At 37.6% G+C, this 14,700-nt stretch overlaps 1 protein-coding gene across 4 annotated transcripts; it reads right to left on the reverse strand.

Moving 5' to 3' along the window:
• Positions 1 to 5,451: 5,451 nt before the first annotated feature.
• LOC107631525 (ribonuclease J) lies at positions 5,452 to 14,057 on the reverse strand. Of its 4 annotated transcripts, none has more exons than XM_016334994.3 (17): positions 13,698 to 14,057; positions 12,833 to 13,061; positions 12,370 to 12,493; positions 11,522 to 11,578; positions 11,027 to 11,218; positions 10,867 to 10,944; positions 9,929 to 10,111; positions 9,723 to 9,803; positions 9,480 to 9,545; positions 9,281 to 9,373; positions 8,885 to 9,010; positions 8,569 to 8,682; positions 8,379 to 8,474; positions 8,203 to 8,300; positions 7,727 to 8,124; positions 6,477 to 6,931; positions 5,452 to 6,127 (listed from the first exon to the last, which is right to left on the reverse strand). In XM_016334994.3, the coding sequence occupies exons 1-17, from the start codon at positions 13,801 to 13,803 to the stop codon at positions 6,032 to 6,034; spliced, it is 2,592 nt and encodes an 863-aa protein (XP_016190480.1). In that variant the 5' UTR covers positions 13,804 to 14,057; the 3' UTR covers positions 5,452 to 6,031. The 4 variants fall into 4 exon arrangements, with proteins under 4 accessions (XP_016190480.1, XP_016190496.1, XP_020978078.1 ...); XM_016335010.3 differs by having other exon boundaries at positions 12,384 to 12,493; positions 13,698 to 13,981; XM_021122419.2 differs by lacking the exons at positions 12,833 to 13,061; positions 13,698 to 14,057 and adding an exon at positions 11,815 to 11,914.
• Between the last annotated feature and the right edge of the window lie 643 nt (positions 14,058 to 14,700).

A 14,700-nucleotide genomic window follows, 5' to 3' on the forward strand; every position in this document is an offset into this window, starting at 1 on the left:
CTCCTGTTGGTGACCTTGCAGAACTGGTGTTTGCGGATAACACACTGGAATCCTTGGAAGGTCAGGTGCTGGACCACCATTTGTCCTGTAATGCAATGCACGGTACTCCAGGACCATCTACCATTCGTGTCAAAGTTTCCATCAATGGCTTAGAGGTGCAGGCCTTAATTGACGGTGGTAGCTCTGATAGCTTTATCCAGCCACGCATCGCTAAGTTTTTGAATCTTCCTATCGAACCTGCTCCAGGAATTAAGGTGATTGTTGGAGATTTCAATATTCTAACAGTAGAAGGAAAAATTGCTAATCTAGACATCAATGTGGCAGGGTGTACCATCTCAATACCTGAGGTATATGTCCTTCATGTGGCAGGTGGTGATTTGGTCATAGGAACTACTTGGTTGATGACCTTAAAAGCACATATTGTGGACTATAATGCCTCATTCTTGCGCTTTGTGCACCAAGGAAAGTTTGTAACGATTTGGGGTGAGAAGAATTCTATGGCTTCTCAGATTCAATTCCATCACATTCAAAGGCTGGTCTCTACACATGCAATTGCCGAAGCCTTCACTTTGGAACTCCAAACACCGGCTGATACCTCACAGGCCAGCTTACCACTTCCTGCTTCCTTAGACCCTGCTTTGGCTTCCTTGTTGCGTAAGTACGTCGCTGTTTTTGCCACGCCATCACGTCTCCCTCCGCAACGCTCTCAGGACCATAGCATTCCATTAGTGGCTGGGGCTGAACCTGTGAAAGCTCGTCCTTATCGGTATCCCCATAGCTTGAAATCGCAAATTGAATCAATGGTACAAGATATGTTACAAGAGGGGATAATCCAACCCAGCAAGAGCCCCTTCTCATCACCAGTCCTCTTGGTAAAAAAAAAGGATGGCACATAGCGATTTTGTACTGATTATAGAGCATTGAACAGTGTCACTATTAAAGACAGTTTCCCTATCCCAACTGTTGATGAGTTATTGGATGAATTGTTTGGGGCCACTGTCTTTTCTAAGTTGGATTTACGATCCGGCTACCATCAGATTTTGGTTAAACCTGAGGACCGTTTTAAAACGGCTTTCCGTACTCATCATGGCTTATACGAATGGTTGGTAATGCCTTTTGGCCTCACTAACTCCCCTGCTACTTTCCAGAGCCTTATGAATGATGTCTTCAAACCATACTTACGTAAGTTTGTGCTGGTGTTCTTTGATGACATATTGGTATATAGCAGTTCTTTTGATAGTCATCTTGAGCATTTGGAATTGGTATTGAAGCTGCTAAGACAGGAAACTCTCTTCGCCAAGCTCTCTAAATGCCTTTTTGGAACTAATGAGGTGGATTACTTAGGCCACACGATTACAGGTAGTGGTGTTCTCATGGAATCGACTAAAGTGCAAGCAATTCAAGATTGGCCTCCACCTAGTAGTGTTAAGCAGCTTCGTGCTTTTTTGGGCCTCACGGGATATTATCGCCGTTTTATTAAAGGTTATGCAACCTTAGCTGCTCCTCTTACTGATTTGTTGAAAAAGGACGCTTTTGTTTGGTCTGATCAAGCCATGCTGGCATTCCATCAATTACAGCAAGCGATCTCCACTAAACCAGTGCTAGCACTACCTAATTTTAACCTTCCATTTGAGGTAGAGACCGATGCGTCAGGTACGGGTATTGGCGCTGTTCTAATTCAACAGCGACATCCTATAGCTTATTTTTCAAAGAAACTTCCTCCTACCTTGCAAAAGCAATCCGCCTATATTAGAGAGTTTTATGCAATAACTGAAGCAATTGCTAAGTTTCGACACTATCTCTTGGGCAAGAAATTTATTATTCGAACTGATCACAAGAGTTTGAAATCTCTTTTGGAGTAGGATTTGCACACACCTGAACAACATAAATGGCTTCACAAACTCCTGGGTTACGACTTTGAGATTCAGTACAAAGCTGGTACCGAGAACGTGGCTGCAGATGCCTTATCAAGAAGCTTTTCTGGTGCTTGGTCTACACCTCATGTGGACTTCTTGCAGCACCTTCGAGTTGCAATTGAGAAGGATGCTACTCTTGATGAGTTGATGCAGAAATGTGCTTCTAATTCTACCAAGGATCCCAATTATACTTGTCACAATGGGTTACTATTGTGGAAGAACCGTTTGGTTATTCCGCTAAATAGCCACTTGATCAAACTCATTCTTCATGAATATCATGATAGTGTGGTGGGAGGCATTGCGGGGATTGCAAAAACAGTCGAACGAATTTGTGCTCAATTTTATTGGCCTAACATGCAAAAGGACATTAGACATTATGTTCTCACTTGCTGCACTTGCCAACAAGCTAAACATGAGGCTAAAGCGCCAGCAGGGCTGCTCAAACCATTGCCTATTCCTTCGCAGGTGTGGGAGGATATCTCCATGGATTTTATTGTCTCTTTGCCTGCTTCATGTGGTTTTTCTGTGATCATGGTTGTAGTTGATCGATTAACTAAATATGCTCATTTTAGCCCACTAAAATCGGATTTTACTAGTAAATCAGTGGCTGAATCCTTTATTCTTAATGTGGTGAAGTTGCATGGATTTCCAAAATCAATTGTCTCCGACAGGGACAGAGTCTTTGTTAGCAAATTCTGGCAACATCTCTTCAAGTTACAAGGTACTCGCTTAGCCATGAGTTCAGCTTACCATCCGCAGACGGATGGCCAGAGTGAAGTATGTAATCGAACCCTGGAGATGTACTTGAGGTGTTTCTGTTTTGACAATCCTAAGAAGTGGCTAGAGTTACTTCCCTGGGCTGAATTCTGGTATAATTCCTCTTGGCATAGCAGCATCAAAATGACTCCATTCAAAGCACTCTATGGTTGAGACCCCCCTTCCCTTGTTAGATATGAACTCTCTCATGAGGATGAGCCATCCTTGCAGGAACTATTAGTAGCTAGAGATAAATTACTTGATCAGCTTAAACTCAATCTTGGTAGATCCCAACAATTCATGAAGCATTTTGCGGATAGACATCGACGCCACTTAGAATTTCAAGAAGGTGATTTAGTGCTAGTCAAATTGCAGCCATATCGCCAACACTCGGTAGCACTGCGGAAGCATCAGAAGCTGGGATTGCGTTATTTTGGCCCTTTTAAAATTGGGAGAAAACTCAGTGAGGTAGCCTATCAGTTGGAATTGCCGCCAGAAGCCCGTATCCATAATGTTTTTCACATATCAGCACTCAAGAAGTTTCGTGGCGACCAAGAATCACAGTATCTACCACTGCCTTTAACTACAACGGAACTCGGACCAATCCTGGAGCCTTATCGGATTTTATCACAACGCTCCATTTTGCGCGGTGACAAGGAAATTTTACAATGGAAAATTCAGTGGGGACAAGGGGCTGTCACAGAAACAAGTTGGGAGGATGTTGATCAATTCCTCAAGCTTTTTCCTGCCTTCAACCTTGAGGACAAGGTTGCTCTTGATGAGGAGAGTAATGTTAGGCGTAGGAATGAGGAAGAGCACATAAATAAAAAGCTTACAACTTCAGAAGGAAATATTGTTACAACAAAAGGACAGCTGGCACTCAATAAGCATGATGAGGGTCCAAGAAGGAGCACTAGAGAGAGAACTAAAAGCAAGAGGCTAGGTGGTTATGTGGAGTAGTGATTGCTGGTACATTTGCCTTTCCCTTGTGTGCTCTCTTCTCTTCTCCCCTGTTTCCTTATTCTTTTCTCTTCTATCCCTTACTCAACTATTTTCTTTCTAATTCTTCAGGTACCGTTATGCTTGGAGAAATTGAAGAATTACTATACCCCTCTGCATTATTCTGCTGCACTATTCATTTTTATTTTCCTATTTCTTCTTACAACACTTACATATGTTCTTCACATACCAATTACTTGTAAATTCCTTCAATTACATATAAATACATAACTCATTCCTTCTTCTTATTATTATTTCTGAGCTCCACCCTATCATTCATCATTCCAAATTTCAGAACTTATTTCTGAACCTCCACAAAACTATGCTCATACAATCTGTATCTCGTGTTGATGATTTCTGCCGCCAAAAACAGAATTTCCACAGCTTTCTCGAGCAAATCATAAAAGGACCTAACGTTTCTTTGTTCATTCCACCAATGCATCTTTCAAACACTGCCAGTAGCAACTCCCAGCACTGTTGAAGTACAAATCTCCTTCACAACACTTGGTCTTTTCAATATAGCGTGAGTGATTCTAGGACCAACCATTTTCTTAAACCTTCTTAGATCTATACACAGTTAAGAATGTCTCTGTGAAAACTTTGAATAGAAAATTATGTTATTTAGTACAATTGCTAACACGATCAATCTCAAATTGAAGGAGATATCAAAATAAAAATAGCTATAATTTTTTTTTCAAAACAATAAAATATCTCATAAATCGAAGAAATTAACCGAATGAAATATCATAACAGTGAATTGGAAACTATTTCGATGGAAAACGTGGTATTGCAAATAGAAATAGTCAAATAGATTTAACTTTTTTTTTTTTTGGTCATTATACACTACTAACACACATTATGGGTTCTTAAACTACATCGAGCTTTAGCTGGAACTTGAACCCGGGTGCAACATTAAAGAGGCTACAGATATGCCATCTATGCTAGGTCTCTGCTGCAAATAGATTTGTTATCTGAGATGAGAAAATTTACCCAGGCCAAGATAAAAAAGCAAAAATCTCTTCCACACGAATTCGGTTTATTTTTTGTTTGGTCTATGGATTTTTTTTTTTTTTTTGGAGGAAGGACATATATGTTATTTGGGTCCTAGTTTCGCTTCCCAGAGGCTTACCTAGCTCAATCATTTGGGCTAAATACCATGGGGAAAAAAATTGCGATTGAAAGGTTAAAATATCAGTAAGGAAGAGAGACATAGGTTGTGGAAAGTCGTAGGTCGGTATCATGATGGTGGTTGCAGTAGAATGGAAAAATCGTGGGAAGGAAGGAGAGGGGAAGCTAAGGAAGGAGACAACGAGAAGTTAATTTTATGTGTAAAAAATTACTTGAAAGATAAACTTTTACCAAGAGTTGTTTCGACATTTTGATGAAGAAAAGAACAAATAACCTTGCCTAGTGTTTGGAAAATACGTAAGCTTTAAGTGAGTCAAACTTTCTATAAGTAGGTGATAATAATGAACACTGTTACATTGAGTTGGAACTTGGAACTGCTATATATATTTCAACAACCTCTACCACCCTATAAGATTGAACCTAAAATGTTTTCTTTGACCTACGGAAGCATGAGTTTAGATAAATCAAAACAAAATGGCTTGTAGTTTTCTAGGAGGTAAGATAGATTCATACTCACTTTCATGAGTTCATCTAAAAGGAACTTTTTCCTATTGTCTCCTTTAATAAATTGATCCACCACAACAATCTGGCATTGAAGAGAAGTAAAGGAGCAACAACATTTGCCTTTCCGAGTTTCACTGTTTCAGTGTTGTATTTGGTCAAAATCCAACTATATTTGGATATATGATTCTCAACAGCAGCAAGTGCCACCAAGAAAATAATGAAATCAATTATGATACATCTTATGGTAAACTTTCAGTTCCTTCATGTATAGCAACACCCAAGTGACAGTCTTTCAATGCCAACTTGGTCCATTCAACTGACAAAATTGATGGCATCAACTGCTACCTAAGGACTAATTTGATGCCTCCTATAAATAAAGAACAAAAATGATGCTGAGTATACAAGTATAGAGGAGAAAAACAGCACAATCATTCAAGGTAAAATTTCAGAAAAAGGGGTGCATGCGGCCTGCTGCCATTTGAGAAGGGTTGATAAATAATCCCCCAAATCGTCATTCTCTTCCTCATTAACTTCTGTCAGTATAAAATACCAATCCCATTTAGTACTACATGCCCACACCAAATATGAATGAATGTTCAACATTGTGATTCCATGATGCAATAAACCTGCAATTCACACGTCCTTCCAGGACCATGCTCGGACTTATATTACCAAAATCATGCAGAAACTCCTGCAAATTTTTCTTGTCCTTCCCGTAACTTCTGCATTCATTTTGTTGCCAGTTCCTCATTTTCAGATAGAATCCTCTCCATGTCCTCAAGATATGGCCACTTTTTCTTGGTATTCTTCTCATTCTTGACCTCCTGCTTAAACAAAAACGTAAAGGATGTTGATGATTAAATCATAAAATTGTACTTTAATAATTTAATTCTGGCAATTTATTCACTATTAGTTGTTATGCTTGTTCTCTGCAATCTGAAGACAATGCCTTCTATTTATAACACTCGGATGTAATGTGTAAAACACAAGCATGTATTCACAGCAGTTGAAGTTTCTCTTAAAATCCTTACTTCCTCCGATGTTATTAAATAAAGTTAAGATGCAAAGGTGAAAAGAAACGATCAAACACTCCAATTTCTTCTTTGATTTCATAGTGACCTTATCATTTGCATTATATATTAACATCATAGTTGCTCATAAGAAGGAACAAACCTCATATTTCTGTAACAAAGATGTCCATAGAGATTTGCACTGCCCAGGACTTCTGCTGATCCCATTTGCCGACAAGTTCCGAGATACTTCTTCCCAAAGGGCCATCCTCCCCTTTACTACTTGGAATCGATCATGTAGTTCACCCCGCATATCAATCAGCTTCTTAATTTCCTCAGGTTTCCATTTATTTCTCTTTGCAGATTTTGAATATTTGGATTCTAAATTTGATGTCTTTCCGGACATTTCTTCTTCAGACTCTTCAGAACTATCTTTCTTCAGTTGGGGCTTATTCTCCTTTTGAGGAACATAACCATTGTTAGCTTTGATTGACTTCTCAGCTGACGATGAATCGACAAATGACTTCCAAAATTCATCTTGATCCTCTGTTTCAGAAATATTATCATCATCTCCACTTGAGGTGGTAGTGTATTCTTCAGATGCTAATCCTTCAACACCTATATACAAACGCACCAAATAATGGAACAAGAGAAAGAAAAACTGATATTTGAATATATGATACTAGGAAATTTACAGCAGAAGGATTTTACCATAAAACGGTCATTAGCATCCTTGCACCAAATAAACAAAACAGATACATAAGGATTGGTTATATGCAAGTAGGTCCATTGCATTCTGATTCATTTTACACAAACAGCAAAAAACATCTCACTCAGAGAAATTTGCAGTCTCTTGTCAATTTAAGAAGCAGAACCCAAGATATACTTATCGCCGGCAGCTTAGACTTGCATACAAAATAATCTAATGAAACTTAGCAGTAAATGCATTTGAATATTTGATACCAAATTAATCCCTCATTATCAGATTTACAACAAAATAGGTATAATTTTAGAGCTAAGAGAAGTGAAACTGGGAACAAAATTGACTTCAAGATTATGCTGGTTTGGTAAGAAAATTGCTAGAATGAAAACATTAGGCACTTAATCTACATATAAAAATTACAATGACAATAGGAGAGTAGGTTAATGCAGGAAACCTAAGGAAGATATGCCAGTAATAATGCAACAATAGAGCCTTATCCCATTAGGTGGGATTCACAACAATAATAAAAATAAATGACATTAGCAACAAGAATACTTCCGAGTTAACATCAGCAAGAACAAGACTTATTCAAAAGAAGCATTCAAACACAAAATTAACAGGATATTTACATAAACCGCATCTAGAGGCACAAGAGAATGTGAATAAAGCCTCCCCAATTTTATATGCATTTCAAATGTGCACTTGTTTACCTCTAATTGGCATTTTGGTGGAGTTATTTTCCTTCCCATGCCCATCCAACACTCTTCTCCATGTTGATATCCCGTCCACATGGGCTTTGCCAGACAACTTTGTCTTTATCTCATCTTCAATAACAGCTGCAGGATTTTCTACAGCAATGGCAATAACTTCAGGCCGCTTTCCACTGTACTTCCTCACCATTTTCCTCAGCACCTCAGACACAATTCTTTCCATGTGAGCCAGTGGACAGTTCACAGGGCAGCTTGAAAGGGCAGCATTCGCAGCTTTATGAAGTGAATCCATCAGCTTCCCTTGGTCAAGCCACAGGCATCTTGTAGTAATTCTTATCTTGCCTTTCAATGTGTTTCCAACTTGATCATCTAGATTTTGAGGACGGAATATTTCCATGCTGAAAAAGACAATAAATATTAGGTCACTAAACATCTTCTACTTAGCATTGACTTACTTTATGACTTGAAAAACATACCTAACCACAATGATGCCATCTAATGCAATTCTCATTCTTTCATCAATAAGGAGATCATTCGATGTACCAAATGCTTTGTCACCATCACTATACTTCAACTGCATAAAAAGGGGGAAATTTTAAGAGTTATAGATGTTTTCTTAAAAAGAGTGCAGCAAAAAATGAAAACTACCAACCTGCAAATTTTCTGTTCCAAGTGAAATGAAGCCATTAGAAAGGACTCTTCTATTTCTCAAATGTGAAACACCAAGCATCTCTCCATTCTTAACAACCTGGAGCATAATGACATGTTTATGTAAATCTAAATGCAAAAGGTCCCTAGTATCTCAGTCTCATCTATCATCTGATAAAGGTGAAACAACTCACAGTGGTGTGTCGAATGCCAGTGGACTTTCCAAGCAATTCATGTTCTTTCAAGAACAAGAGTTCCCCATGTATGGGAAGAAAATGCTGTGGTTTCACAATTCTAAGTACTTCTTCCTGCAGAAATAAATGTTCTCATCAATAACAGATCATAACAAAGACAAATTCATGCAAATGCATGCATAATAAAACACATACATGGTACAATTAAATTGAGGATGCATAGGGGTAAAACAATTAATTTGGGAAGAATAAGAAATTTTAAGGGGAAAGAAATATATGGAAAGAAGGAATAAATTGACCTCCAACAAAAACTTACCAATTCTCCGCGATACCCATGACCAGACGTGTGCAGACATTCATTCTTCCCCATAACTATTGTTGATCCAATTTCTGATATGCGGTTTAGCATGTCTGTAACACGGGACTCATTGCCAGGGATAACCTAATAGTGTCAAAAGAAGAGGACAGATTTACCACATTAATTTATATCTAATTTTTTTGAAACTATCTTCTTTTGGTGGAAAATGGATCAGACATGAACACAAGCAACATGCTCATGCAGAAAAATCTGAGGCTTGTTACAAGAATGGATTGAAATTTCAAAATAAAAGTTCAATTAGTGCATTAGCTGCAGAAGAATGATTTAGTTATATCAGGCATGCTCTAGTCAAATCAAACAGCAACCAACTGATTCTGAATTTTGTTATCTTACCTTAGCTGAATACAAAACAACATCTTCCTTTGTTAGTTTGAAAGAATGACTACTTCCATAAGACGCAAGATTCAAGGCCGCACGAGGTTCTGCCTGACACAAAAATACATATTTGTTCATATGCCAAAAACTTGTCCAATTTCTTTATCAAACGAACTATGCACTACATAATCTTTAAAGGACCACACAGGCAACTTACTTGGGAGCCTGTTGTAACAATTAGCAAATCCTTTGGAGCATAAGCATCAATATCCTCCGCTTTAATCTATGTAAATTAGAAATATTGAAAGGTAGAATAATAGAGATGAGACTTACAGAAGCTTAAAAATTTTAGAAACTCATAATTCTAAAAAGGTGGCAACAGGAAAAAAGGGGGAAAATTTTAGATATATCAGTAGAGTTACGCCAAAAGAAAGAAAACAATTATTTCAATGTTAATTACCAAAGTGGATGGATCAATTCGAGCCTTTCCATCCTTCCAAGCTGCATCTAAGTATGTCCTTAAAGACATGCCAACAAATACCTGATAGAATAGTTATAAAACCATAAAATTGTAATAGAATAGTTATAAAACCATAAAATTGTAACACTTCTAACAGTTGTTTATCTATTGGAGTAAATCAGAAAAAGAGAGAACGATGAACATACCAGCTTTCTACCAGTTAAATCAGCAGCAGCTTTGATGCTTCCCAGACGATGTATATTTGATGCAAACTGAGTTGTAATAACCCTTCCTTTAGCAGCTGAAATATGCCTCAACAATGCATCTGCCACGACAGATTCACTGGTTGTCCTTCCAGGTGAGAGTACATTTGTTGAATCACTCATCATCTGAAAAGTAACGCCAAATTTGCATCTATCTTTTCTCAACATTTAGGAAAAAGATAAGGGAGAGGCTACACATTGCTATAACCAAACACATGGCAGAAAATTAGAAGAAACCAGCATAGGTTAACAATTTAACATCAGTAAATCTACAACAAATATAGATGTACATTTATGGGTAAATGTAAAGAAAATTAGCCACTTAGTACCTAATCAACTAAAATCACAATATGTAATGATCCCTATCAGCCCCATTCCTCTCCATCTCCACCACACTACCTCCATGATGTCAAGTCACATGGAGGAGTAAAGCTCAAAATTATATAGAAGTCATTTAGAAGATATTTGAATCTATTAATTTATTTCACCGCTGGTTGAGCATCACTCAACAGGTATCATCCCTAGTCTTTACCAGGGTGCTCTGCTAGTGTGGGCACCAGGGCTGGGAGGTTCCTACAGATCCATTTTCCAACAACTAATCCCTCCCTCAAAAATAAACTATTTATTTACCAACTTCAGAAACATTCAATACACTAATACAGTGAAGGGAATCAAAATAAACCAAACTTGCCAAGCAAAATAGTGATTGCTACTTAAAATGCATATCTTGGAAAAGCCCAATAGCCTAAAAGTAGAATAAGGTTTCCCATTTGAACCAATATCAACATAATACCGATCATGAAAACCATATTCACAATGAAAGGAACTGTATGCATCACTCGCAGATAAATGACAAGAAGTCAATGATTCAGATGACTCACCAATGTTACTCCTTCTTTAGAGAGCTCCTCTAGAGCTTCACGATCGAAAACTTTACCGTCTAATGGTGTTTCATCAATCTGTTGAATCAAATTGTTCAGCAATACAGGATTCAAGCCAGAATAACAAGACAACGTGATGAGAAAAACAGTAAATTCTAACCTTCCAGTCCCCGGTGTGAAGAATAGTCCCATCAGAACAACGAAGTACTAAACCACAGCAATCAGGAATAGAATGGGTCACCGTGATTGGATCTATCTCAAAAGGCCCTGCCATAAACTTCTTCCTTGTTCTAAATACTTTGAGTCTGGATGGAACAAAAATACCATGTTCCTTCAAGCGTTTCTTAATAAGCTGTTAACAAGAGGAAAAAGAAGTTTCACTTCTTCTGAACTGATGAAAAAAATAACCAATTCAAGGAACAGAATTTCAATGAAAAAACTGTGCAACAAGTTTTTGTAATGATAAGTACCAATAGGGTGACATAAATGAAGAGTTGAAGAGGCAGGTAGCCAATTTCAAGATATGTTGATACTAGCATCTAATTTCTATTACTTCCTACTATACAACATTACTATTTATTCACAAATGATGGAAATTAAACAACTGAAGAGCAGCACCTTACCAATAAAGTAACAAGACTATATGTCTTCTTACCTCCATTGTGAAGGATGATGCAAAAATTGGCGTATGAGAATCCAATGCTGGGATGACCTGGTGATTAAAGCAACAGTCAATAGTACAGCAGAAGTAAGCACATGTTTAAAAAATTTGTTTTAATAAAAGCATGATCAATCAGAGAACTTATCCAAGGGGAGGGGAGGAGCATTATAAAATATAAAGTGGAGAGACATAAAAGAATAAGTAATTAACTAGTAAGAGAAACAAAACTAAGGACTGAAACTAGAAAAAAAGAAAGAGACAGAAAAAATGACCCTTCTATGTTTTACTTTAAGAAACAAATATATTTTGTTGGTCACTTGGTCATAGGATTTTCCCCAGCCCCACATCCTTCGGGTGTGCGACGACAATTGTGAGAGTCATAATATCCTAAAAAAAGCAACATGTCCCCATCAGGTAAAAGAGTCACACATAGGAAAAGCGTCCAATCGACCATTACATCAGAAATATGTTAAAGCTTTTAAGAGAGTATACCATAGGTAGCAAGCATACCAAGATCCCTAATCCTTAAACATGCTACTAAACCAAAGTCATCAATCAAGGACCTAATGAATTTTGTGGTTGTATATTTCCCTTGAAGCTGATTGCATCACATTTGTATTATCCTAGTAGCAAAATTATCCAAGCTCTAGATTTTTTAATCAAACTGCAAGTTCCTATCTAGGTTAACTTTAAGTTCATTATGGAAGAATGCATCAAAAACTAGGTCATAGATATATCCCTCTACAAAAATGCAGAGAGACTTAGGGGAATATGTCAAAAATAACTAGTCAAGAAGGGTATTGTTCTTCACACCAGCAGTTCCATGGAGAAGGAAACATTACCCAAGGTAACGCACCAATATGATCTTCATGCCCATGTGTTATAACAACTGCCTCAATTTTGTGGCTCCATTTTCTTATGAATGTTGTATCGGGTATGATTTTTTGGACCCCAAGCTCATCATAGCTGAAATGTACAATCCAAATGTGAAACAAGATCAGTTGACTAATAAATAAAAGCAGAGCAGAGCAGAGCAAACAGTAACCATGCAGCAGAAATTTGATAGTGACCTTGAAGTGGAAATGGGATTTTAATATTTGAAATGAATTTCACTTTGGAACAGATTATTTGCTATTAGCTGAAAGATTAAATTCCATGTCTGGATAGTGATTATGTATAAAGTTTTCCATATACATGAATACATGATCGCCTATGTAACAATTCAGGCTTGTGAGCTTGTCCAGTGGGCTAAGTGTGACTGCGAAAACATACAAAGAGAACACAGATTCCAGTAGCAACACTTACTCTGGAAACATGACACCAGCATCAATGAGAATGTAGCGGTCATAGTTACCAACAAGCATGCAATTCATTCCAATTTCACCTAATCCACCAATAGGAAGAACACGGATGGGTGGTCCATCGGATCCCTCATAAAATTGCTCCATCTTACGTTTAACAGAGTCTTCCATGCTCTTTCTCGGACCTTCTATTCTTCTTATTCGTTTTCTCGGTACTTTAGATCCAACATTATCTACATACATGAAACAAATAGAATAACACAACCATATGAATAATAAATAACATCCACCTACAAAAGAGTTGCCTCTGGTTCTGCGATGGAAGTAAAATGAAAGAAATTGAAACAAATCATTCAAGCAATACCTATATATATGGTTACGTCCGGGCTAATATTGTTCTCAAGCAACATGGACTCAACCGAATCTCTCAAACCTAATTCCTACTAGCTTACCACAAATCTAAACCTTTTCGAAGAGTGTTAAGGAGATGAATAAGTATCTTCAACAATGATTGCCTCAAAGCCCTTATATGGGACATTAGAAAAGCAACGGATGAAGTGTAAACATCCTATTACAAAATTTAAGACCTTAACTGGTAGAACACTAAACATAACCAATTGCACACAATGCAGTAAGTCCAAGTTATTTAAAAAATATATAATTACATCACGTATACATATATATCATGTACACCATATCATCCAATACTTCTGTAAAATAGTAAAAGTACAAAACTTTAAGCTGCCAATAACAAATGGAAAAAGCTAGGAACACATTCTGATATCTGTATCAAGCACGAGAGAAGCTCAGAAAATAAAAAAAGCATAGAGAAACATGAAATGTAAAGCGAAATGGGAAAGGATTATAACCTGGGAGAGCAGAAGAGGGGAAAGAGCAAGAAAGGGAAGAAGAGCGTGTGGTGTAAGGGCGGTAACAGAGGGTGTGAGGGCATAATGAAAACGTGTAAGTGGCCATTTCTTCTTTCTATGAGGAAAACCGCAACGGGATGCAGCAGAGAGAGAAGAAAGAAAAAGAGTGCAACTTTGAAAGAACCCTAATGAGGAAGAACGGGAAATTAAAGGGTGGAGAGAGAGGAAGAAGAGGGGTTCAGGTGGGTGTGGGCGTTGGTGCTGCTCCAATTGTTTGGGTGCGTAGCGGGAAATATCTTTCGCTTATCAATTTGGTCATCAGCAGTTCAGCACCCGAAAATACAAACACGACACAAGTATCGTACCTCACTGCCAAGTGGCAGCCAATTATAACAACCTTAGTTTTGTGGTAGCCAGGCTAAGATTGGAGGATGAGACTCAATATTATATTTGGTAGTTCAAGATAGAAATTAAAATTTTAATTTCAAGGCATAAAATTTTAGTCTATTTAATATTTTTAAAAAATAATAATAGAAGAGACTGAAATTTTAATATTTTTTTTAAAATATCCTTATTCAATTTTGACCATTTCTAATTTACTCTTGTGTAAACAAAGAACACAAATAAATTAGAGAGAACACAAACAAATTAGAATAAAGAGAGAAAAAAAAAAAAGAATAGGCGATATAACAAGGAGCCACCGTTACTGTCGTCGCCATCATGTTTGTGACTGAGGAGAAGGGGACAAATCACAGAAAAGAAAAAAAGGAGCAAGAACCAAGGAGAAGAAGAGGAAGAGGAAATCGTCGAGAAAGAAGATCGTTGCACTACCGTCGAACAAGAAAAGAAAAGACCGAGACGAAGGGAAGAAGAAAGAGAAAACTAGAAAAAAGGATTTTGAAGAGAGAGAAGAAGGTCACAAAGAGACTTCTCTTCTCATCCTAGAGCACAACATTGGTCCAAAGTCTCCTCAAGCCTGTGACGCCAACATCGCTGTCAGGAC

The sequence above is a fragment of the Arachis ipaensis genome, chromosome B1 (genome assembly GCF_059453495.1).
Source record: "Arachis ipaensis isolate K30076 ecotype BB chromosome B1, ASM5945349v1, whole genome shotgun sequence".
Classification (NCBI taxonomy): Eukaryota; Viridiplantae; Streptophyta; class Magnoliopsida; order Fabales; family Fabaceae; genus Arachis; species Arachis ipaensis.

Bases quoted from the DNA above. Each gene is read 5' to 3' on its own strand.
- LOC107631525 (XM_016334994.3), bottom strand. From the start codon at position 13,803: ATGGCCACTTACACGTTTTCATTATGCCCTCACACCCTCTGTTACCGC. The intron at 11,219-11,521 runs GTAAGAAGACAT...TCTTGTTAACAG, and splicing joins CATCATCCTTCACAATGGAG to CTTATTAAGAAACGCTTGAA. The intron at 9,804-9,928 runs GTATGTTCATCG...CTATTCTATCAG, and splicing joins ATTTAACTGGTAGAAAGCTG to GTATTTGTTGGCATGTCTTT.